Genomic DNA, 25,471 nt, shown 5'->3' with positions numbered 1-25,471 from the left:
CTGTCATAACTGATATATAATAGGCTAGACATTCCTCAGGCATTTAGCTGCTGGGTTCCTGCTGGCTGTAATTTCACAGACTCCAAAATTTTAGTGCTTTGCTAGACAAATTGTGATAAACTATGTTCTAGATTAACATTCCCACATGTAGCAATCAAGCCAATTTTAAGACTACCATTTATAGACATCTTGAGTGAAAATGTTTTCCGACAGCAGGTTTAATGTACGCATTTAATTAAATTATTTCACTGAACTGCTTAAAACAAAACTGAGGATAAAATGACCTTCAGGGCTGACTAAGCAGATTAAAGAAAGACCTCCATTTTCAGTTATTTTAATAGGCTGCAGAAAATCACATTTTAACAGATCTAACAAAATACTCCCAACATTCAGATATTTAATGAGGGTGAAATCCATTTTGAAGATTCACTCGAATTTTTTTTTTTTGAAGCTGTGCTGCACCATTTTTCTTAATGAGAATGATCAAGGGCCAAGGCCAGGAGCAACAGTGCCAAGTTTGGCTTTTAAGAGACTGCGGATTGTAGGAGGAAGGGAAGGCTGGGAATGTCATGGCTTAATGGTCCTGTGAATAATTAATCAGAACGGGAGGTTTCACCATCTAATCTCAACATCGGTGTATCCTAATATTGAAATTTGTTCATAATAACACAAACATTAGGAAGAACGTGTGGAATACATTGGGTTTCTGGTGCCCACAAAAAATAATGCTTGAGGCCATGTTCCTTGCCTACTGCCAAGAATATTGCAATGTACATAAAAAGATACAGGTTTTACACCAGCTGGGACTGCTTTAGGAATCTACAATAAGATGGTTGTTGGCTCCTTCAGCATAATAATTCACCTTACCTGAAAAGCGATAATCATTTGTGGATCTATTTTCCTGTACAAATCAATCCAAAAGATGTACTGCTAGTTGCTTCCATGAGTACAGTCAAATGGACATTTCTTCCCAATATTCAGCACTTGTATATGTTTTGTCAGCTCTTACCCAGATAGTGGAGCCTTTCTATGAGTTCGACAGCCTGTGGTTACCTTAAATCACCCGTCTAAACACCCGCGTTCTGAACGGAAACAGAAGGCAAAGGGTTTGTGCCAGAAAGTGCCGAAAAAGTGGGTTTCTCATTTCCTGATCAGTCAGAGTTGATCACCCAGGAAAGGAGACTTGTCCTCTTTGGTCCTGAAGGACACTGTTACAAATTTGGGTTTGCTTTAGTTAACATCTCAGATTTGAGTGCTATCAGTCATCCCCATGAGCAGTTAGAACTTCCTTAATGACTCCCACTGCCCTATTATCAACATGGATAGTAACATGACTGGTTGGATGGGTGGAGGGGATCATTAATACCCCCTCAAGACTGAGACTGAATATTTGTGTCTTTTTACCCATGCTATTCTTCAGTCTCTCCAAAGGCTGGCTCGCTCTTGACGTTGTACATAGTGTAAAATGTGTGAGAGTGAATGGGCAATTAGTTTTACATCAATGGAAATAAAAATCAAGAGAGCTGTAACATGATTTGTTCTGATCAGTTTGACACTATCGCGCAAGTTGAAGAACTGCCTTCCTGACTCTGATGAAGCAAGGCTAGATAGGAATTGTCAAGCTGCTTTAACTTACCCCTGACATACAGAGCAACAATTACAATCAGATTTACTTTCTTCAAATCAGTACCATGTGTCTTTGATATCACGATACAAAATAAAGACTTTGTCACGGCCGTCTTGACTGAAACATGAGGTTTTCAGCAATTATGACTTCGTCAGTTTCACTTAACCATTCACAGCTCTGTTTTTGTTTAAAAAAAAAACATTGACTGCCCTGTTATCCTTTTTATTTCATAAATGCAGCTTTTCTTTGTCTCTTCAGAAAGACCATAATCAAAGGTGTTTCCAATACAATAGGCATGAACTGTTTTTGATAAACTAGTCAAGCTAATGAATAACTTATTGAGTATTGCTGAAATAAGAGACATGCTATCAAAGCTTTTTGCCTTGCACGCATCAGGATAGCTCACAAGAAATTGCCATCAGTAACAGGGGAACAACAATTTCTACTGCGTGAGAAGAGAGTGCTGATTGGTTGGCAAATGGACTCTGATTGGCGGAGTTGTTGCCATGCGGAATGCAGCATGGAACAGTTAACTGCCCAGCTTTGTTCAAATTCAAACCAGACAGGTCAACTCTGGTCAAGGCATTGCTCTGGGAATGAATAGCTTATTGCTTGGTCTCGGGGAAACAAACTTCCATTTCACACTTTTACTGTCTTTTGACTGTTACTTTTGTAAACTTGTGGCAATGCACTTTGCATTTTTTTTTTAAATTAGAAGTTTCATTTATTTTCAATTGTTTCTGTGGGAAAATGTTTTTTAAAATTGTGAAACATGAATGGCATCTTTTTCAGTAATGACTGGTGCAGCATCTGACATGGGAGCAATATTAGGTCATTTGCCCCCTTAGCCTGCTCCACCATTCATTAAGATCAATTCTGATTTGATTATGGCCTTTACTCCACTTCCCTGCGCCCCCCCCCCCACCAACCATATCCCTTGACTTCCTTGTAGATCAGAAGCTAACTTAGAGAGTCAACGCTGTTTGCACCACTCAGAGGGCCTGAAGGTACATCCACAAGTAGATGGAAGACCAGAAGAAAGCTGCTGAGGTGAAGGAGTTTGACATGTTGTCGTATTAGAGATTAGTCATGAGGAATTAGGCAAAAGGTATTAAAGGGATTACATAGGATGTATAGTGCAAAAACAGGCCATTCGGCCCAGTCACTCCATGTTGGTGTTTATGTTCCACTTGAGCCTCCTCCCAATTTTTCTTCATAGAAATTTACCATTATATTCCTTTCTCCCTCAAATGCTTGCCAAGCTCCCCCTTAAATCAGCACTTCCAAAATTATTTTCCAATGTGACCCGATTTTAACATTCGACAATCAACGTGACCCCAGGCACCACAAAAACATAACAGCAATAAAACAGCATAGTAACATTCAGTATATAATTATTAAAGTTTGCAACATAATAGATCAGCATGTACTAAACACATCATAGAAATATGAATATATGTGGTTTTAAAGTACTTTGTAAAAATGTTATTTGATGTATTCACCAGTACATTACTTCATCTGAACTGCCCCAGCTTGGCCAGGATACAACGGATACCACTGTTGTTGACATTTCCATTCAGCATTACTGATCCAGAGCAACATCACAATAAGGTTCTCTAAAGGCCATCTCGGACATCATTGATTTTAATGTGAGATGAGTCAAATAAACTTCTCCTTTTCTACCGTGGGTTTCAACCCTTCTCTTCACCATGCCCTCCCCCAACCCTCACTACCACGGGCAGAATATTGCCGTCGGCGTGCGGGGGCGGGCCCGACGCGCTGACGCATAAAATAACGCGTGATGATGTCGGGCGTGCATCCCCACATCATCGCGCATCATTTCGATATTTCGCTCGGCGGACGCACACCAGCGGCGGCTGTGCACCCGCTGAACTGTCAACGGCCTATTGAGGCCATTAAAAAAAGTAATTTAACTTTTTAACAACGCTGCCCCGTCCAACCTTAAGGTTGGCGGCAGACGAAGAACCCAAGCGACCTTCACGTTTTTCAGAAAACCTCATCCATCAGCGGGATGAGGTTTCCTGAAGGTTTTATAAAATAATTAAATCAATTTTGCTAACTTCACAAACATGCTTGAGCTCATGTGACACTGTCACATGAGGGGACATGTTTAAATAAACTTTTCACTTTTTAAAAAGTTTTATTATCTACTTAATCTCCCTCAGGGAGATTGCTGTGCTCAGCGCATGCTCCGACTCTCCCTCTCTTTCCCCCCGCACAGGTAGCACTGAGTGCGACCAGCTGCATGTTACGTTAGGCGGGCCGTAATTGGCCTGCCCATGTAAAATGGCGGTGCGCAGCCGATTGTGCGCGGCAATCAGCTCCGCACCCGTTCCCGCCCAGCCTGCCTGCCATAGGAAAAATTCTCCCCCATACATGTAGTACACATGCAAACAGGTCAGGCAGTCAATGGCAGCCACTGTGGAGGTGCTGGAGCTCTGACAGCTCGAGCTGGGGTGCAACTGCGGTCCTGTGGGCGCCATTTTTAAATGGTCAAAAGAAGGAAAAATCCTGAGACTGAGAGACAAGCAGGGCAAGGTCAGGGCTGGATGCCGCCTGGGCCTTATGTTGGTGCAGGCGTTGGGGGCAGTGGGGGAGCTTGTGACCCCATTTGGGGTCAGGACCCATAGTTTGGGAACCACTGCCTTAAATGCATCTATAATATTCGCTTCAGCTACTTCCAATGGTCGCGAGTTCCACGTTCTTAGCAATCCTTGGGTAAGGAAGTTTCTTCTGAATTCCCTATTGGATTTCTTGACTACCTTATATTGATGGCCTTTAGTTATGCTCTTTTCTACAAGAGAAAATATTTTCTCTGTGTTCTCTCTGTCAAAACCTTTCAAAATTTTAAAGAGCTCTGTTAGGTCACCCCTTTGCCTTGTCTCTTTGAGAGAAAAGAGATCCAGCCTGTCGATTCTTTCCAGATGTGTACACCTGTTTAATAGGTGAATATCCATATACCGAATCAGGCAGCTGAAGACATTCTGCGAATCACAGCTGTTTTATTGTTAAACTATAATTCTCTACAAATACCTGTTTCCACTCTTCTCTTCTGGATTCTTTCCTTGTCCAGAAGCAAAATCTTCTGATTGAGGAAAAACCTATCTCTTAAGTATAAGCTTCAATGAGTATCACCTGCTCTCAATTCACTCTGAAGCTTGACTTTTTTCTTTTAGCATTTCTAATATTGTCACACCCACACATTTCTGATATCATCCTTGTAAGTCTTCTCTGCACCCTCTCCAATGCTTCCCGATCCTTTTGGCAACATGGTGACCAGAACTGCGCGCACAACTCTGATGCAGGTTAAGTACCAACTCCCTACTTGTCAATTTTATCCTTCTAGGAAAAAAGCCGAATTCTTGGTTTGCTTTCTCAATGGTCTTGTTAGCCTGTGGTGCAACTTTTAGTGAATGGTATACTTGTACTCTGAAATCGCTTTGTTCCTCTACCCCACCGAAACTTGCACCTTCCAATGAACAAGTGACCTCGCCATTCTTCCTACCAAAAATGTATCACCTCACATTTACCTGTGTTCAGCTTCATTTGCCAATTATTTGCCCATTCCGCAAGTTTGTTAATGCCCATCTGTAAGTTGTTGCAGTCCTTCTCCGTATTGGCCATAACCCCCTGCCCCCCACCAAAATTTGGTGTCATCTGCAAATTCAGGAATTGTATTTTTGATCCCAAAGTCCAAATCATTAATGTAAATTGCGAACAGCAGTGGTCCCAGCACAGATCCCTGTGGAACACCACTACCCAATGTTCGCCACTGTGAATAGCTAGCCTTTACTCCCACCCTCTGCTTCCTGTCTTGAAGCCAGCTAGCAATCCATTCTACCGCTTGTCCCCTGACTCCATTGAGAAGGCTTTTTGAAAATCCAGATAAATTACAACTCCTGGTAACTTCAAGGATAGAGGGACTGTTAGTGGTAGATGGTTTTTAAATACTGGATGTGTGCTAGGAAATTTTTGATTTTCCATTGCTATGCATGATTTGGACCTAGGCACAAGAGGAATAATATTGATGTTTTCTGATGGCAGAATGTGAGCAAGAATGCAGGAGGTCAATGGAGGAATGGGCAGATAAAAGATGTGTTCAGTGCAAAGAAGTAGAAGTAATATGGATGGACAGAGAGATCTAGGAAATCAAATATGTTGGTCTTTAAAGTGCAGTTAGAAAAGGCCAGAAGAGAGCAAATGGGATTCTGGGATCTGTATGTAGGGCATTGAATGTAAACAGGACGTTGTTGAAGTATTGCTTGCAGATCTCGACACCCTGTCATAGGAAGGATATAAAAACCCATGGAAAAATTACAGCATTAATTCATTAAAATGCTGCAAGGAATAAAAAGTTAGAAAGAAAGGCTCAAAGGTCTGCATCTTTTTACATTGATCCTGTGGAAGTTAGCTTGAGAGCTGAAAGAGGTTTTCAAAATTCTACAAGCTTTTGTCAGAACAAATGGGGCGAAGATTATTTTCTCTGGTTGGTAATCAGTAATAAAGAAGCATAAGACTGAAGATTATTATTAACTACAATGGGTTAGAAGAAATGTTTGCATACAGCTGGTTACTAGCACATGGAAGCTTCACTACAAGTGGCTCTTGATCAAAAATTAAAACGTCATTTAAAAAGGGAATTGTGTAAATATTTGAAAATATACATGTAAAGAACACTTGGAGAAAAGGCAGAGAAATGAGATTAAGGTAAATAGTTCAACTTGAAGGGCTAACGTTGTCACAGATGAGATGTACCAAATGTACATTCATCGTTTGTGCTGTAATTTCTGCAACTGAAAAGCTGCAGGAGTATTTTCTGTATAAAAAAATAAGCCACTCCAATATGCAAGCCTTGTTAAGCAGATCTAAGCCAGATGGTGAATTATGAAATTAGACAATGATCCTCTTCTTGATAGTAGGTTTATTTACCGAATGCAGCATTACATATCTTTGTCTTCTAATACCCCAATGTCCCAGCAGTGCCTTGCTATACTCTTTTGAGCATAACAATTAAACAAATTAATGAATTACCTAATTAACAGTGCCTTAAAGGGAAACTGTAACAAAAATCAAAAACTTTAACAGAAACTTAAGAAATTAAATTAAAATAACATTCCTGAGGCTGATGATGCGCTCCAGCCCCTGGGACACCTACCAGTCACAGAAGACCCCAAGTGTACTGGTGGACACAGCATAATTCACTCTATTAGCACCAATCTGGTCCATGTGCTCCATCCAGCCAACTGCCCCCACCCCTCAAGGAGTCTGAGTTGCTGTGGCAACATGCACTTTTACATGCATATTGTAACCTGGAGTTGTGAATAGTGACAGAAGAGGCTCCAATTTCTTCCCATCATATGGCTGACCAGGAATCTCCCCCGATCTTACTGCCTGCCATTGGTGTGTGTTGGAAAGATTTACAAGTTGATGCTCGGTCTGTTTGGCTGCATTATGAAAACACCTTCGTTGGACATCAAGGCCTGGAGTGGGACTTGAACCCAGAGCTTCTATCTCAGAGGCAGGGATCCTACTCACTGTGCCACAAGACCTCCATTCAGTCCCTTTTTATACTCTTTTTTGGGTACAGTAAAATAAATAACAAATAAGCTAACGAACAAATTAACATCCACTTAAAGGGACACTGTCACAAAAAGATAATACTTTAAAGGAAACTTAGCAAATTCATGTAAAATAATGTTCCTGGGGCTGAAAATACACCCCAGCCTCTGTGGTGCTCACTGGTCACGAAGGCCTCAAGTGTACCCGGGGACACCATGTGTTTCCTCTCTAGAGACACCTGGGCACAAACAAAGCTGCAGATTGGGGGCAGCCAATCAGGTGTAGCAAACCCCTCCATGGCCCACTGCCTGGACCTGTTAATTACCAACTTGGCCAGGCCCAGGAGCAGACCCACGAGGAGGTCCTCTGATCTGTCCGCCCGCCCCTCCATACCGATTGGCCAACGATCAGGGGTGTGGGGCTGAAGTGCAAACAAAACTTGAGGAGTAGCCCCCTTAAAGACCCTCTTTTAAGCCCAAAATAAACTAATTAAACAAATTGACAGCCCCTTAAAGGGGCACTGTAACAAAAAGACAAAACTTTTAAAGGAAACTTAGTAAATCAAATTAAAATATTGTTTGGGGGGGCTGATGATGCACTCCAGACCCGGTGGTATCCACTGCATGCAGAAGTTCCTTTTTATATGCTCTTTTAAATAAACAATAAACCATTCAATAAACTAATTAACAAAGTGACAGTACCTTAAAGGGGCACTGTAACAAAGGACAAAACTTTAAAGGAAACTGAAGAAGGGTCATATGGACTGAAATATTAAATCTGTTTCTTTCTCCACCGATGCTGCCAGACCTGCTGAGTTTTTCCAGCATTTTCTGTTCTTGTTCAAAGGGAACTTATTAAATTAAAATGTCATTCCATGCACTGCACTCCAGCCCCTATGGTGCCCATCAGTCATGGAATGTCCCCTATTTATATTCTTTTTGTAAAACTAAATCAATAAATTAAACTAAAATCAATAAATGAGAGGGGGTGACAGCCCCTGGTGGGGCACCGTAACTGAAACAAAAAAACGTGAAAGGAAACTTACAAAATCAAATTAAGATATAATTTCCGAGGCTGATGATGGCAACTCAGCCCCTGCAGTGCCCGCCAGTTGCAGAAGTCTCTTTTCATTTGTGCTCAAGATACTTAATCGATCAATACCCTCCACCTGTTTATCCTTAACCTTAAAAGTACAATTAACGTAACATTAACAAGTCGTAGTGTTGCCTCAGTTTTTGCAACCTTATCCTGAGCACTCATTCCTGCAATGTATGTAATTTGAACGTGTGCCATGTGTGGTCACACTACAGCGGGGCATAAATTCAAGCTGCAGCTTTTAGCTGGAATTGTCGCTCTGCAATCTGCAATTCAAATGGCAAATCTTCGAAAACAACCTGGCCTGTGTATTGCATGTACATTTACTGACACACAAAATGAGCAGGTTGGCACCTGACTTGTGCTGCAACCATTCCTTATACTTGCAAAATGCCAAGAACGAGATAGCATGTAGTGAAGTGAACAGCACTGGATAGAAGGAGGGCTCAGATCTTGAGAACCCATGACTTCCATTGAGGAGACCATACCATCATTGGCTGTGAGATTATCAATGAATTATGGGAAGGATGAAACCAGAGCTGCTTCCAAGCTCAGGTCTGGTACCATACGATCTCACCAAACCTCGACCCTTCCTGCCCCCACCCAATCTCATGCATCCATAGGTACACACAGGCATACGTTGGTGTTGTAATGAAAATATAAAAATATAAAGATCCTGGGTGGATGCTGAGAGGATCTTTCCCTTTGTGAGGGAGTCTAGAACTTGGGGACACAGTTTAAAAATTAAGGATCTCCCATTTAAGACTGAGATGAGAAGATCCTTCTCTCAGACGGTCATTAATCTATGGAATTCTCTTTCCCAGAGCACAGTGGAAGCTGGCTCATTGAATGAACTCGGCCTTGAGTATATTCAATAGATTTTTGATCATTAAGGGTTATGGGGCCAGACAGGGAAGTAGAGTTGAGGCCACAGTCAGATCAGCCATGATCCTATCGAATGGTGGAGTAAGCTCGAAGGGCATAATAGTCTACTCCTGCTCTAATTCTTGTGTTTTTGTGGAAACGCTGTTGAAATGTAAATTTTGATTCATAGAATGCCTCAAACTGACCATTAATCCCACTAAGGCAACACTGATTCTGTTTGCTCTGTGCACCAGCTAGTGTAACCTGCAGTCCCGCACTCTCCTGTCACTTCTTTATTATTGCTCTTTTTTAAGCATCTGCCTAATTCCCTTTTGAAAGGGTTTGATTAGAGATTTGATAGAGGTATTTAAAATCATGAGGGGTCTGGCCAGAGTAGAGAGGGAGAAACTGTTCCCACTCGTGAAAGGATCGAGAACAAGAGGGCGCAGAATTAAAGTAATTAGTAAAAGAAGCAATAGTGATATGAGAAAAAAACTTTTTCCACACAGCGAGTGGTTAAGGTCTAGAATGCACTGCCTGAGAGTGTGGTGGAGGCAGGTTCAAAAGGGAATTAGACTGTTATCTGAAAAAGGAAGAATGTGCAGGGTTATGGGGAGAAGGCAAGGGAATGGCACCAGTTGAGTTGCTCATTTGGAGAGCTGGCGCAGACACAATGGGCCAAATGGCCTCTTTCTGCACCATAACAATTCTGTGATTCTCAATTTATGACCTCTGCTTCAACAGTGGTTTGGGGCAGACATACTATCCATGCTCAATTTTTACGAACTTTTTCTTTCAATTGTTTTGTGATCATTGTCTTTCCCACTACAGGAAACAATCTATCATTATTTTCCTTATTATAACCCTCGGTCATCACAAAGGTCTCTGCAGCCAATGCTTCATTTTCTTAGGCCCAGTGGAAAAAAGCCCTGGCTGCCCATTTTTCTCTTCATAACCATAACCTTTCATCCAAGGTAATGCTCTAGTGAACCTTTGCTGTTTATTTTTCCAATGCTTCTGCATCTTTCATATAATGGGCAGCCTAAGGTCATGCGCAGCACCACAGGAGCTTCTGGACTAAGAGCTCATACAAGTTCAACATCATTCCTTTCTTTTTCCATTCTGCACCGCTAGATATATGACCAAGCTTTCTGCTAGCTTTAGAGTCATAGAGGTCTACAGCACAGAAAAAGGCCCTTCGGCCCATCGAGTCTGCGCTAGTCAAACAAGTACCTAACTATTCTAATCCCATTTTCCAGCACTAGGCTCATAGCTTTGTATGCCATGGTATTGCAAGTGCACATCCAAATACTTCTTAAATGTTATGAGGGTTTCTGCCTCTACCACCCTTTCAGGCAGTGAGTTCCAGATTGCCACCACCCTCTGGGTGAAAAAATTCCTCCTCACATTCCCTCTAAACCTCCTGCCCCTTACCTTAAATCTATGCCCCCTGATTATTGATCTTTCCACTAAGGGGAAAAGTTCCTTCCTGCCTACCCTACCTATGCCCCTCATAATTTTATAACCTCAATCATGTCCCCCCCTCAATCTCCTCTGCTCCAGGGAAAATAACCACAATCTATCCAATCTCTCCTCATAACTAAAACTCTCCAGCCCAGGCAACATCCTGGTAAATCTCCTCTGCACTCTCTCTAGTGCAATCACATCCTTCCTATCACGCAGATTCCAGAACTGCACGCAATACTCTAGCTGTGGCCTAACCAGTGTTTTATACAGTTCCAGCATAACCTCCCTGCTCTTATATTCTATGTATTCTATGGGGGAAGAGCAGGAGTAGTGGGAGGAGTTGGACAGCTCTTGCGAAGAGCCGTCCCAGGCACAATGGGCCAAATGGCCTCTTTCTGGGCTGTATGATTCTATCTGTGAGCAGCAGATTCCAAGGTGGCCAGAAAAGAATTGAAGGCAGAAAAACTGAGGGTCGTAGTCGCCATGACCCTCAGTGGAATTGCTGCCTCTGTACTAGAGTGTGCATGAAAGTCTCTAACTCTGTGTCCACTTGCTGAACGTCCTACGCCTGCTGCAGGCAGTGCCCTCAGTTGCACCTGACTGTCGAGATACACCCCATGGGCAAGTTGTGTACCTGTAATGCCACCTTGTCTGCCTGATCCGCCCTCCTTTCTTGAAGGGAGGAAGAAGCACCTAGCTTACCCCTGAGCAGGTCCACAAAGAAATCAATGCTGCTGCTTTGGGAGATCAGTTTCTGGCACAGGAGAGCCTGCCAGGCTTTTGTCACCTATTTTGTGCATTATACACATGGTGCCTGGGGACAGGAACGTTGCAGGCCCCTTTGTTAAGTGAAGGTGTATTAGCAAATGTTCACTAATAATGAGAAAAACTCCTTATTCTGTGCAATAACAGCGGAAGCACTGCAGGAATTTACAGTGGTTTATATTTCAGCTGGTAGGAAGCAAACAAGTTCAGTAACTTTCAAAGTCCTGCACAATTCTGACTGGCGTAACCACATACCCCCTCAGCAATTGCCAGACTATTGTTCAGTTATTAATTAAATTCCTTTCCCCTTTTTATCTATTTCCTGAACTCCTGTGTGGTACAATATAGCAATAAATAAATCTATGGGCTACGTACAGTTAGAAAATTTCGCTCTTTATAGATAAGAAGGATGTTAGCAAAATAGTGCCTTTGTTTGGATTCTTAGTAGCTCAGTAAGACTTTGTGAACAAAGCAGTAATAATGCCATTTGTCCTTTTTCCAGCCTTGGTAGGTTTTAATGGCATCCTTCCCATATTCAGTGGCCTGTGGACGCCAGCTAGTGGTAAAATTTGGAACTGTTCAGTGAATTGGAAATGGTTCGAATCCCCCTCGGAAGGGGAGGGTGAATGAAAACGCACTGCTCAATCTCCTAATGTAGTTCTGTTACTACCCCAGGGATATAAAACATAGACAGTCACCATAATACTAGGGAATGCCAGTGAAACATGACCGTGCGTCATGTTTAGATGTGAACAGAACAAGCTTTGAACAAGAACAACTTAAATTTATGTAGCGCCTTTAATGTAATAGAATGTCCCAAGGTGCTTCACAAGCACATTATAAAACAAAATATGGCGCTGAGCCGTGGAAGGAGATATTAGGTCAGATGGCCAAAAGTTTGGTCAAAGAGGTAAGAGGTTAAGGAGTGCTGTAAAGGAAGAAAGTGAGGTAGAGAGGCAGAGGGTATTAGGGAGGGTATTCCAGAGCTTAGGGCCTAGGCAGCTGACGGTTTTAGAGTTCACATTTCACAAAGCAACCTGTGCTTCTAACGCAGGCCACTCAATAGCAATGTGCCAGGTCTTTATCATCTACTCATTTATTTGCCTCTATTTGGCTCCTCTCTGCAGCGAGTTTAGACCAGTGCGCGCTTCTAATAACGTGGTTTAGGGCACACGCTTGGAAGAATAAGGGCCTTGCAAATTTAGACAGCTTCTAATTCTTTTTCGGCCTGCTCCCCGGTGCCTTCCTCCTTGGCAGGGCCTTGCCAGTCAGGGTGGCAGGGGCAAGGTCAGGGGTCCACCGTTTTGCAAATGTTGTGGGCAGGTTGGGGGGAGAATCTGGACCTTTCTGTGGCAGTATGGAACAGTTCACGTGTGCATATTCTGCTCGTGCTGTTAGCACAAACAAAATTCGGATTGACTGGAAGAGTTTTAAATATTTATATAGAATATATTGGTGGTTGGAGTCTGGAACGAACTTCCTGAGAGAGTGGTGGAGGCAGGTTCGATCGAGGTATTCAAAAGGGAATTGGATTGCTATCTGAAAAGGAAGAACGTGCAAGGTTACGGTGATAAGGCAGGGGAGTGGGACTAGGCAGAGTGCACTTTCAGAGAGCCTGCGCAGACTCGATGGGCTGAATGGCCTCCTCCCGCACTGTAAAGATTCAGTGATTCTGAGTAACCTTTGGGTCCTAACAGGAAGAAGCTGACTTCCCGTTTGCAAGAGGCTGAGGAAGCAGTGGAGGCAGCGCAGGCTAAATGCTGCAGCCTGGAGAAGACCAAACAGCGGCTGCAATTAGAGGTGGAGGAGTTGGGAATCGACCTAGAGAAGGTGCGTCTCTCCTGGGTAACCTGAGAATGATAACAGAGCAATGACCCCAGTCCACAGTCCACAATAGCATATATCAGAAAGACGAGTGGTTTATAATCATTAACAACACAAAAACAGAATTACCTGGAAAAACTCAGCAGGTCTGGCAGCATCGGCGGAGAAGAAAAGAGTTGACGTTTTGAGTCCTCATGACCCTTCAACAGAACTAAGTAAAATAGGAGAGGGGTGAAATATAAGCTGCTTTAAGGTGGGGCGGGGGGGGGGGGGAGAGAAGTTGGGAGGGGTGGGGGTTGTAGGGACAAGCAAGCAGTGATAGGAGCAGATAATCAAAAGATGTCACAGATAAAGGAACAAAGAGATGTTGAAGGTGGTGATATTATCTAAGAGAATGTGCTAATTAAGAATGGATGGCAGGACACTCAAGGTACAGCTCTAGTGGGGGTGGGGTGGAAAGACTAACAGGTATAGATATAAAAATAATGGAAATAGGTGGGAAAAGAAAAATCTATATAAATTATTGGAACAAACAAAAGGGAGGGGGAAGAAACGGAAAGGGGGTGGGGATGGACGAGGGAGTTCAAGATCTAAAGTTGTTGAATTCAATATTCAGTCCGGAAGGCTGTAAAGTGCCTAGTCGGAAGATGAGGTGCTGTTCCTCCAGTTTGCGTTGGGCTTCACTGGAACAATGCAGCAAGCCAAGGACAGACATGTGGGCAAGAGAGCAGGGTGGAGTGTTAAAATGACAAGCGACAGGGAGGTTTGGGTCTTTCTTGCGGACAGACCGCAGGTGTTCTGCAAAGCGGTCGCCCAGTTTACGTTTGGTCTCTCCAGTTTTTCCAGGTAATTCAATTTTTGTTTTGGATTTCCAGCATCCGTAGTAGTTTTTTGTTTTTATCTCTGGGTTTATAATCATTACCTCATCCCTGGATAAAAACAGAATCACCTGGAAAAACTCAGCAGGTCTGGTAGCATCGGCGGAGAAGAAAAGAGTTGACGTTTCGAGTCCTCTCGTCAACTCTTTTCTTCTCTGCCGATGCTGCCAGATCTGCTAAGTATTTCCAGGTAATTCTGTTTTTGTTTTGGATTTCCAGCATCTGCAGTAGTTTTTTGTTTTTACCTCATCCCTGGATGTGGCTTTGTGTAAGCACTCTGGTGTAGCCGTTACTTTTACACGGAAGGTGGAGTTTTCAGGGTTTCGCCTTTCCTGCAGGTCACTCCCCTCTCCCTCTTCTCAGGATGGTCACTCATGCTGGGGTACAGTTTATATGGTTGCCTGTGGGAATCTGGTACTGTGTCCATTTGATCATTCTACACCAATCCTCACTCAACATCCAGTCAGACATGCTCTTCCGTTGCCATGGTGTCTGAGCAGCAATCCAGAGCAGGGAACCTTCGGTGGGTTTATCTTTCTCCCTCCTCCCCAGCCCGGGGTCCGGACATGAATTTCTCTTACCAGATAGAGGGCTCCCCTCGTGGAGGCCTCGGGTGGCAGTCTGATCCCTACACGCACTGTCTTGCAAGGTGCACATTTTATTACGAGGGTAGGCTTTCAGAACACATGGGCCGGGATTTTCCGGCCTTGTTGTGGAGGGACCCACCGCGGGGGATGCAGCGGCCCAGCCAAAGGTCCATTGACTTTCAACGGGACCGGACGATCCCAGCAGCAAGTGGGGCTGGATTTTATGTTCCTCCGCAGGGTGGGTGGTGGCGGAGCGGGAAGTGAGTGGTCCGCTTGCTTCTGCCCCCCGCCACCTCAGATCGTCCCGCCAAGCGGCAGATGGCCGACCAGGGGCCGTCCGGCAGGTAGACGGCCAATTCAAGGGTCAAAGGGGGGTCTCCGCGCCCAGCCGGGGGTCACGGCCGGGATTACGTCTCGCGGCAGAGGGATTGTGCCTCGAACAGGAAGTCAGTCACGGCTGTAAATCTAAAGGCCCCCCGCCCCCCCCCTGCTCTCTGAATCTGTCCTTTTTTTTTAATTGAAGGCTCAAGAAAGTCAAAAAATGAATTTGAAAGCCTGACAGACACTGTCACCTTCAGCAGCAGAACCTGCTGCTACATGCGGCCCTGGTCCAGGTGCTAGGCCTGTCCTTCTGCCTTTGTGCCACCTCGTTACACCTGCCGTAAAGCATTCCCAAACCTTTTTCCCAACCACCGCCTGGAAAATGCAGCACTCGGTTGAAAAATTCTGTACAATTGGCTTTTTCACAAGCTCAATAGCATGTTCATTGGCGATTTACAAATGGCGGGTGGCTTCTAATTTACTCACCCGCTCTCACCTCGTGTAACACTTGAGACTGGTGTGATGCTGTCATATTGCCTACCCGATGTTATCACGCCGTGTTTTATGTTCACGTGGGTTTGGGGGGTACAGTTGTGTGGGGCGGGGGTCATCCTGCCTGATTTGTGGCCATCAAATCCAGTCCATGGTTGAGATATTACAGTTCTCATTAAGTCAATGGAAGCAATGAAACTTATTTGCTTAAAGTAACTTGACATTTGATCCATGATTTTTCCATGGCAGCCAATATTCCATCAGTCTAACCTGCTGTCAACTTTCACCAGGGGTTGGGGGGGGAGGGGGTGGTTATTTTTGCACACCTGACTCACAGGTGGGTCAGAAAGTTCGGAGGGAAACCCACAGATCAGGATTTCCCCCCCACCCACGCACTGCTGACTGTATCTGCGACGTCACTGACGAGTTATTCATCAGCATTCTGAGCTGAACCTCCAGTGGAGTGGGGAACTGGTCACTGAAGGCCACAGCAACAAGTAAGGCCGTGCTGGGTGTTGGGGGGAAGATGTTGTCTAATCGGGTGGGCTGCCAATTCCAGTGGTTTGGTTGGGGGAGAATAGGGGCCTGAGGTGTGGAGATGGTCAGAGGCCTCTTAGTGAGAAGTGAATTGCACCCCTGAGGGCATCGGAGGCCTCAGGGCCATGGGGCGGTGGGGTGCCTCGGGGCTGAAGTGACGGGGTTTCGTAGGCCGTTGCGAGGATGAGAGACCTCGTGTTGGGAGGAAGGAGGTTTAGGGCCTCGTGGTGGGAAGGCCAATGTGGGTGCCCTATTGGAGAGGTTCCTCGGGGAGTTACCTGAAACCAGGAGGTAGATGTAAAGCCATTTCCCTCCTGAATCCACCAAGCCCTGGCCTTTAGAAAGCTGCCAGGTTAGCCGACACTCAAGAAACCAGCCAATCGGAGTTCAAATTCAAAAGCTGAAGGACATTGTGGCTTGCAGCCTCATTATTATATTTAAAGCTGCAACCTTCCCCCTTGTATTAGGTTGGTCGCTCACCCACCTTCTGACTTCAGTTAAAGTTGGAGTGGCTGGAGTTGGGTTGAGACTTTAACCCCTCCCCCACCAAACCCAGACCCACCTTTCCCTTCGGTCAAAATTCAGCCTTGTGACTCCATCTATAAGCAACACTTCTCGTGTTCCACAGTTTAATAAATTCCTGTAGGTGAATGTCAAAGATTTTAAACATTTAAATTGTAGCTGGGTTCCAAATCCACGTTGAAAATCTACCATAAAATGAGTTCTATAGCAGGATTCATGGCGGGTTTTACTTCTGGTAATATGCAAATAAGCTAGAGCAGAAATGTTGGGGAAAAGACACATATTAAAACCAGTGCAGTTTGTAAGCAGATCACTAATTGTGCCCAAAGCAGAAACTCCACCCCAAGCTGTTTGAACTAAACAGTCTGTATAATTTCTCTAACCTGAACCTGACTACTAAGAACTGATGCTGAAACCAATCCATCCTCAGGCCCAACTCCCCCGAGCCCACGGCATTTATCTGAATGTAAAATTGGCTTGAATTCTTCAAACCGCCTTCCCATTCTCCTTTTGGCGTTATTTTTTATTATAGGCCAATGCAGCAGGTGCAACCCTGGACAAGAAGCAGCGAATGATTGATAAGCAGATCTCGGACTGGCGTCAGAAGTGTGAGGAGATCCAGACCGAACTGGAATCCTCGCAGAAGGAGTGCCGCCAGTACGCCACCGAACTCTTCAAACTGAAGACCTCCTATGAAGAGCTGATTGAGCAAATGGACTCGCTTAAGCGGGAGAACAAAACACTCCAAGGTAAATTCCTGAAAAAAATCAGGCAGGGGGCTTTCAGGAATAAATATAAAATGTCGGGGTATGAGTCAGTATAAATATCAGACAGGAGTGACAATAAAGGGTAAGCTGACTCTCAACAGTTGGGAAAGGTATTGAGGAAACAAAGATAATGGCCAGGATTTTCCAGCCCGGTCATGATAGCACTATACATAAGTGTGATCATGAGCCAGTGTAACTTGGCTCATCACACACCTGCCAAGGTGCCGCCAATGAATTCTTCAGGCTCTGGTACACCTGCTCAGCAATGCTGTGGAGAACTGTCAAAGGAAGTCAGATACAGAGCTGTACCACCATCTACAAATATAGAGAAGGAGCATGCATTTATAGAAAGCGATCTTCAAACGTCACAAAGCTCTTCACATCCAGTGAAGTACTTTTGAAGTGTAATCTCTGTTGTGTTGTAGGGAAACACCGCAGCCCGTTTGTACAGAGCAAGCTCCGACAAACAACATTGAGAGAAAAGACCAATTGGAGGGCTAAATGTTGACCTGCTTTTCAATAGTGCCGTAGGACCTGAGAGATGAGAGATTAATGTCTCCTCTGAAATATGGCACCTCTGATAACACAGCATTTTTGGGGAGATGGTGGCATAGTGTTAATATGTCACTGAACTAGTAATCCGGAGGCCCAGGCCAATACTCTGGAGACATGGGTTCAAGTCCCATCATGGCAAGTAGTGGAATTTGAATTCAGTTAATAAAATCTGAAATATAAAGCTAGTCTCAGTAATGGTGACCGTGAAACCATTGTCGAATGTTGTAAATGCCCATCTGAGTCACTAGTGTGCTTTAGGGAAGGAAACCTGCCATCCTTACCTGGTCTGGCCTACATGTGACTCCAGGCCCAAGTAATGTGGTTGACTCTCAACTGCCCTCTGAAATGGCTGAGCAAGCCGCTCAGCTCAACAGGGGCAATTAGGGATGCAAATGCTGGCCTTGCCAGTGACACCCACATCCCATAATAAATTTTTAAAAATTGAATGAGTTGTGAGCCAGGATTTTTGCTCTGATTCGGAGGCAAGATCTCATTCAGGTCGTGCAGTGATGGTAACAGCTCCATCTCTTTACGGTCATGTTGCTATGTTGAACTGTGGGATGATGCTGTGTAATAGAACAGAAGGACCACCATCCTCACCTCAATCAGAACCAACTGTACTTCAGCAACTGTGGAACAGGTCAGGTCTGCAGAGTCACGCCTGCATCTTGAGTTTCTTTACCCTTCATTTTGACCAGCCTCCTCTTTTTCCTCAGCCTTTTGAGATGCTTTTTGATGCTCTTCAGAACCTGTAGAATTTTTGACACCCTTTTCTGACATCCCCCTTAAGTTGGCCCCATCCTTTAAATTTCAGTTACCGGCAACTTTCCACCCCATCTACTAGGCTGCTCCCTACCCCTGTCTCAATCTACATAGGAAACTATGTTAATGTTAATGGACCAACCAACCTAGAATTGGGTACAAATATCACACTTCCATTTGAGTCTGTCTAAAATATGCCAATAAAGATTACATAGCATCCAATACTGGGTCGCATTTGCAGATATCACTATAAAAAGAGATAGGAAGTACTAGGGAGGTTAAGATCAGGAATTCCTGGGCACGTTCCTATATGTAACCATTGTTCCCAGGCCAGTTATAATGTGCTGCATTCCCAAAGATTTGCACTGACTCTCTGGGCAACAAATAGTTTCACTGCACTTGTGAGGCACTGCCTGAGCTCTGTGGCTGCGTTCCTGGCTGTTGTCATCGAGGTTTCTGGCAGCTGCTGGAAACCAACAGCCGGAGAGAACTGAGGCCTTTGGATCATTCATCAAGAAGGGGAGACGGGAAGGGAGAATAGGGATTTAGGACTGCCCAAACTTATAGGAGCCTTCCAGTCATCACAGAGCATGAGGCTTTTGCTTCAGTTATGTTGCTGGAAAGGATCTCACTGAAGCGACTCTGCTTTCACTTTCATATTCAAGATGGAAATAGATAGATTTCTGGACTCCAAAGGCATGAAGGGGTATGGGGAGAGAGCGGGAGGAATAAATGGCAGAGCAGCCTCGAAGGGCCGAGTGTCCTGCTCCTATTTTCTACGTTTTCACTCTTTTCCTCATTTGCTTCCACAGAGGAGATTACTGATTTGACCGACCAGCTGGGGGAGGGTGGGAAGAGCGTCCATGAGCTGCAGAAATCCAAGAAGAAGCTGGAGATGGAGAAAGAAGAGCTGCAGGCAACTCTCGAGGAGTCGGAGGCCGCACTGGAGGTAAGCGCAAGCGAAACTCAGCGCTCGCCCCCACTAGTGCCAAAAATACAGCAACTCCTTCTCTAAGTATTGTAGGGGAATAGCAACCGGCCAGTAGTTGGCCCTTATTGTCCTGTTGCGTTTACAGAGAATGCTTGTCTGAGATCTGTTTTGTCTTGTTTGGTAAGGGACAGAATTTGTAGGGGTAGGAACCCTGTGCTTGTTCAGTCCCTAAAGAATATTGCATCTATGTTATTGCAAACCAGAATGAGAGGCTGCTTACTGAGAGTCTGCAGCCTCAAAGATGGAGCAGATTCAGCCTGTAACCTTTTGAATATTCACCAGTAGGATTGCACATGGTGGTAGGAAGTGAGGATTTATCATTAATGTCAGTGATGGTGAAATTCAGCCTTGTCTGGCTTGGTAGAGGACACATCGGCAATTGGGGCATTAAATCAAATTCAGTATCTGTGGTACACTGTCCTCTTGTTGCTCAGGGCAGAGAATCAGTGCTCCCTTCGTAGGGTTTATTCGTACTGTTTCCTGCAGTGGCTTTGGTGGATCTTGATGCCCCAGTACTTTAAGTTGCTGTAAGTTTCTGTCACGCTGCCCCCTGCTGCATTTTTGTAGCAGTGCTGCCTCTGAAAGCAGCTCCAATTCAGTGCCTGCGCTGACAGGTTAGTGAGTTGGCACTGCTGCTGGTGTTGCCAGAGGACTTCATACCCAATTAAAGAGGGGGGGGGGGGCATGTTCACTGATGACTCTGAGGGGCAGCAATACCACCTCAGCAACAATGTAAGCTTTGCTTCCTGAGAGAACACCACCTTCTTCAGCGCAGAAGCCAGCATTGTGGTGTTCATCATGTTCAGGCCAGTAAAGATCTTACCCACCCTTCTGGGAAGGTCCAATCACCAGAAAATAAAATCACAAAGTCAAACTCTAGAGTCTTTTGCCGTGAAGTCTTCCTGACCAATGGGGCACAACACAGGGAGCCTGGAACATTGAGACCGGCTTCTCTTTTTCAAGATCTAAAAATTAAAATCTGGGTGTCAGTGGAAGTGGCCACAAAACTGTCAGATTGTTCTTCACTAACTAGTTCACCAGCTAGTTCACTACTGTTCTTCACGGAGGAAACCTGCCATCCTTTACCCAGTCTGGCCCACATGTGACTCCAGGCCCACACGAGAAGGAATGGGCAATAAACGCCAGCCTTGCCAGTGACACCCATATCCCGAGAATAAATTGAACCCGGAATTTAAGCGCTGCTATCAAAAGAAAACCCAACTGATTTGTGTAGCTTCCAATGGGTCCTCAGAGCATTACCCTGGATTTCTGGATTACTAGTCCAGCGACAATACCACTACACCATCACCTCCCCCAAGTGACTGTGAGTGAATGGTTTATAAACACCCTAATCTGGCACCCTCTGACTGTACGTGAATGTACACTGGTTAGTGAACACCCCAATCTCACTCCCCCGCCACTGGCTGTATGTGAATGTACACTGGTTTGTGAACACCCCAATCTCACTCCCCCCTGACTGTACGTGAATGTACACTGGTTTGTGGAACACCCCAATCTCACTCCCCCGCCACTGGCTGTATGTGAATGTACACTGGTGCATGGACACCCCACTCTGACTCCCCACTGAGTGTACGTGAATGTGCAATGATTTATGAACACCCCAGCCTAACTCCCCCCCTCCCTGACTGTAAGTGAATGCCAACTCAGCACAGGGTCCTCATACTGTAACTCGGACTCTTTCAAATTCTCTCCTTTGTGATATCTGTTTAAAACCAGATCATGCCCTTTCTGATTTCTACAATGACAATTTATCCTTAAACTGTTTGTGTCTATTCATCTACGCTCTGTATGTGTTGTTCCAAAGCTGACACTGTTACTTCCATCTCCTTTTCTATTTCTCTTAGCCCCTCTTGAACCTTTCTCTCTTGGCTTCTTCCTTTCCTGCCACCCAGTCATGCCATCTTTTACTTCACCCTTCTTGGGCACTTTGCCCCTCAATCTCTCTCCCGACACATCATTACTCCTCTACCTTCCCATGCTCCTGCCATCATCCACATTGAATTCCCCTTGGGTAAGTCCACAGCTACCCTCTTTGACTCCCTCAGCATTCTCCTCTATCAAAGCTGACCATTATTCCCAGATCACCCTGGACAGCAAAAATAACACCCAGATTTCTCCACGCCAAATTATCCCCTTAACCCGCTCTCACCTGCCCCGCCACCTACTCTCCAATCTGAGGAAAAATGCTGCATTGTCATAAGTGATATTCTTTGAATGGGAAGTTAAATTAAGGCCCTATCCAATGCTTTAGGCGAGCGTTAAAGATCTCAGGGTTATTTTTGAAGAAGAGCTGAATTTTCCCAGTCTACTAGTCACCATTTTATCTTTCCTCCAGCAGCACTAAAAGCCAATTAACAGCCTATTCAGCTGTTGCTGTTTGCCCAATCTTGTTCTGTAGAAATTAACTGCTGCACTTACCTACATAACAAGAGTCACTGCACTCTAAAATAATTCACTGTGTTTTTTGAGAGCAGTGAGAGGTATTATATGGAACTAATTTTAACCTTAGGCATTGGTCTCAGATGGATGCTATCAAATTGACCACTGATTTCATTCCACCCCAATTTTCTCATCCATTGACAGCTTTGGAGAGGAATCATGGGTTTGGCGTTCGACAGGTGGCTAATTCGAAATTATTTATTTTGCAACGTGACAAAAGTTAAGATTACTCCCTATAAATTTCGTTTTTTTTTACTTATCAGTTTCTTATCCACCTTTATCAGTACAGTATATTCTTCGACACGTTATATATTCCTTTCACGTACTGATAAATTGGTCTGGATTTTGTGGTAAAAATAATGGTGAGATTAACCAATCTTCCCTTTGAAAATTTATTGCTGTGTGCAGCCAGTTTTTTCAACGCACAGTATCTATAAATTTGCACACACGGCATTTAACATGGAACAAGGAGTGCATTGTATTTTCCAGGCTACTGCACAGCCCTTCACCTGCGCAACTTAGTGGGAACGTTGAGGCTAACAGTGTTCACCATTATTAATGAGTAAATCGGGCAACGCGTTCCAGGGCAGTTAAATGCAGAAATCAGGAAGTTGCCATCCTGTTTATCTTGCTCCTCCATAAGCTTCACTACATCATCACCTCGCTGAGATACACCGCATTGGAAGCTGTGGCTCAGTGTGAAGTTGCTACTTTCAACGCAACAGCTACTCACTAAGCACATCAGAAAAAGTTTGGGCTTGTCCATTCTGGTGAAAATACAGTTTAAAGGCACAATGAGCCTTATTTACTTACAAGCAACATCTCTGGCACTGTAAAGTGACTTCTTCAAGTGTGGAGTCTCATTCCTTCAGATGTTAATTACTGTTGAAGGATTAAAGAAGAACTAAAAGCTTTTCTTTGCTTCAATTTAAATTTCATTGCAATTTCGCTTTATTGTCCATACGAAAATTAATTTTGGGTATGTTGCTCGTTTGTTAAAAAATTAAATATAAATGAATAATAACAATAAAAGGAAAGAAAATTACCCTAATGCAGAGGTCTAACTTTAATTAAAATGTGTATTTAAAGCAGCCTACAGTGTCTCCTTAATCTGCCTCTTAATCCCGTCTTCTTTCCCTCTCATTATTTGTCTTTCTGTGCCTAATTTGGCATTGAATTCAATCCTACAGTTTACACTTCCTGATTCAGACGCTGCACTGCTCATTAACAATATTTCAGTCTGATTGGCTAAGGAGTTACACACTTTCTTATCCTGTTCACACAGGTCCCAGACCTGCTATAGAGGATACTCTGCCAAAATGGGTTTCTAATCACAGCAGGTCCCAGTGCAAAAGCCCGTAGAATGTCTGTAGGCAAGTGTAAATGTAATGAATGGCTGGTGATATTCATTTGCCACCGACCTCAAATCCAGTTTTAAATTGATTCTAAATTTTGTGCCATCTTCACCAACTTCTACTGAATAAAAGCTTTCAAGCATATAAATGTGATCCTATCTGTATGTGAGTGTGACTGTTTCTTGACATTTTGACTTGTTTTGTTTCCAAAATGCACTCAGTCAGCTTGCAATTTTGTGGTGAATTCGTAGAGTATCAGCTTCATAACATTTAGACAAACTAGCGGACACTGTTTTAAGAATAAGAGGTCTTCCTTTTAAGACAGAGATGAGAAGTTTGTTTTCTCTGAGGGTTGTTAGTGTGTGGACTTCTCTTCCCCAGAAAGCAGCGGAAGCTGCTTTAATTTATCCAAGGCAGAGTTAGACAGGTTTTTGATAGGCTAGGGAGTCAAGTGTTAATAGAGGGGGGGGGGCAGACAGCAAAGTGGAGTTGGGACCACAACCAGATCAGCCATGATCTATCTGACAGAGCAGGTTCAAAGGGCTGAATCGCCTACTCCTGCTCCCCAGTTCTATGTTCCTATTTAAGTTCTAGAGTGTTTTCATCCTTCCCCCTGGTGCACTGAACGTTTAGTTGTGTAATATTGGAGACACACAGTTAGAAAGGCACAGAACCCAATTTATAGCTGCTCCCTGCAGCTGCTTATTTAAAAAATTGACTTCTTACTATAATCTTATTACATTGAGGCTTGCTAAATGTTGATTGCTGGGACTCAGTACCTGTATGTAGTTACATTATAAGTAAATGTATTTAAGATAATCGGCTCTACCAAGACTTCATTCCTCATCACTCTGTATGATGAGAAGACACAGGGAGAAGCTGCTTCACGCAAGATTACACTAATTCCTCAGGACTTGCAATGTTGCATTCATTTTAGTTTTGGTTATCTCAGTAGGGTTTGAGCACTACTGAAAAGGAATTGATGTTGTCAAGTGTCTGTGTAACTGTATTACAGTTAGTCTCAGAGTTTGTTATTCTGTGATAAAGAAAGACAGCGAGATGCTTTGAAAGTGTAGTCACTGTTATAATGTAGCAGCCAATTTGTGCACAGCAAGCTCCCACACCAAGTAACTTTCATATAGGGATGTAGCCTGAGAGATAAATATTGACTGAGACGAACTCCCCTGCTCGTATTTGAATGGTACCATGGACTCTTTGCTGTCCACCTGAGAAACCCTATCCAGTGGTTTTGGTGGGTTTTTTTTAAATCCCATGGCATATTCGTGGAAGAGCAGAGAGGTTATGTAGTCTACCACTCATCCTTTTTGCTTCAAGCAGCGGCACCACACGCGATGTGCATCCACAATTGCCCGTCAATGGGGCATGTGTGGAAGGTCATGCAGCACGGCCCACATTTCAGCAGCCATTAGGTAAGGGATCAGGTGCAAATTACTGCCAATTGATTTCCAAATCTTATTTCCCTTTCCCTTTATATTTGCCAATCACCTCTTTGTTCTCTCCCTCTTGGGCCTTGACAATAGTTGCTAATAGGCTGTGATGTCTTTTTAAGCCTTTCAAAGGCTTTCAGATATTTGATGACTCAGTAATGCTGCTCCCCTTTATTTCCATATCCATTCCAACTTACCCACACACAGTTTTCCGATGCCACTGCTAGTGTTCTTCCTCCGTCCCTCCAAAGTTCCATCTGAAGCTATGTGCAGTTAGGATAATGAGTTGAATTCGGAAAATTGGATACAATTAGCAAGCTTCCATTCATGTCAATGTGATGCTCATTTTTAATCATTTGGGTGTCGGCCCAGTAGAAAACCATGGGTTAGCATCGGGCACTTTCAGATCAGGTAGAGCTGCTAGATGCAGAGGAAAGGCACCTCTTCCCTGTCTTCAATCTATGAGGTTAATAATATCTGATGGAAGCAACAGACAAATTCCATATGAATACATATTTATATGATCATATCCAAAACAATAAATTTCAAATTATAACAGAAAATGCTGGAAAAA

The 25,471-nt window shown here is 44.0% G+C and overlaps 1 protein-coding gene across 8 annotated transcripts in view; it reads left to right on the top strand.

The window, feature by feature from the left end:
* LOC144699643 (putative uncharacterized protein MYH16) overlaps window positions 1-25,471 on the top strand; it is a 298,882-nt gene that overhangs the window by 236,101 nt on the left and 37,310 nt on the right. For all 8 annotated transcript variants that reach the window (XM_078570735.1, XM_078570736.1, XM_078570734.1 and 5 more), the window contains 3 exons: window positions 13,096-13,228; window positions 17,092-17,308; window positions 19,456-19,592. In XM_078570735.1, the coding sequence (XP_078426861.1) occupies window positions 13,096-13,228; window positions 17,092-17,308; window positions 19,456-19,592 (487 nt within the window). The remainder of the gene's footprint in view (window positions 1-13,095; window positions 13,229-17,091; window positions 17,309-19,455; window positions 19,593-25,471) is intronic.

This window comes from Cetorhinus maximus, chromosome 24 (genome assembly GCF_964194155.1).
Source record: "Cetorhinus maximus chromosome 24, sCetMax3.hap1.1, whole genome shotgun sequence".
NCBI classification, from domain to species: domain Eukaryota; kingdom Metazoa; phylum Chordata; class Chondrichthyes; order Lamniformes; family Cetorhinidae; genus Cetorhinus; species Cetorhinus maximus.
The sequence above is the reverse complement of the archived record's forward strand: the minus strand, read 5'-3'. Positions and strand labels throughout refer to the sequence as shown.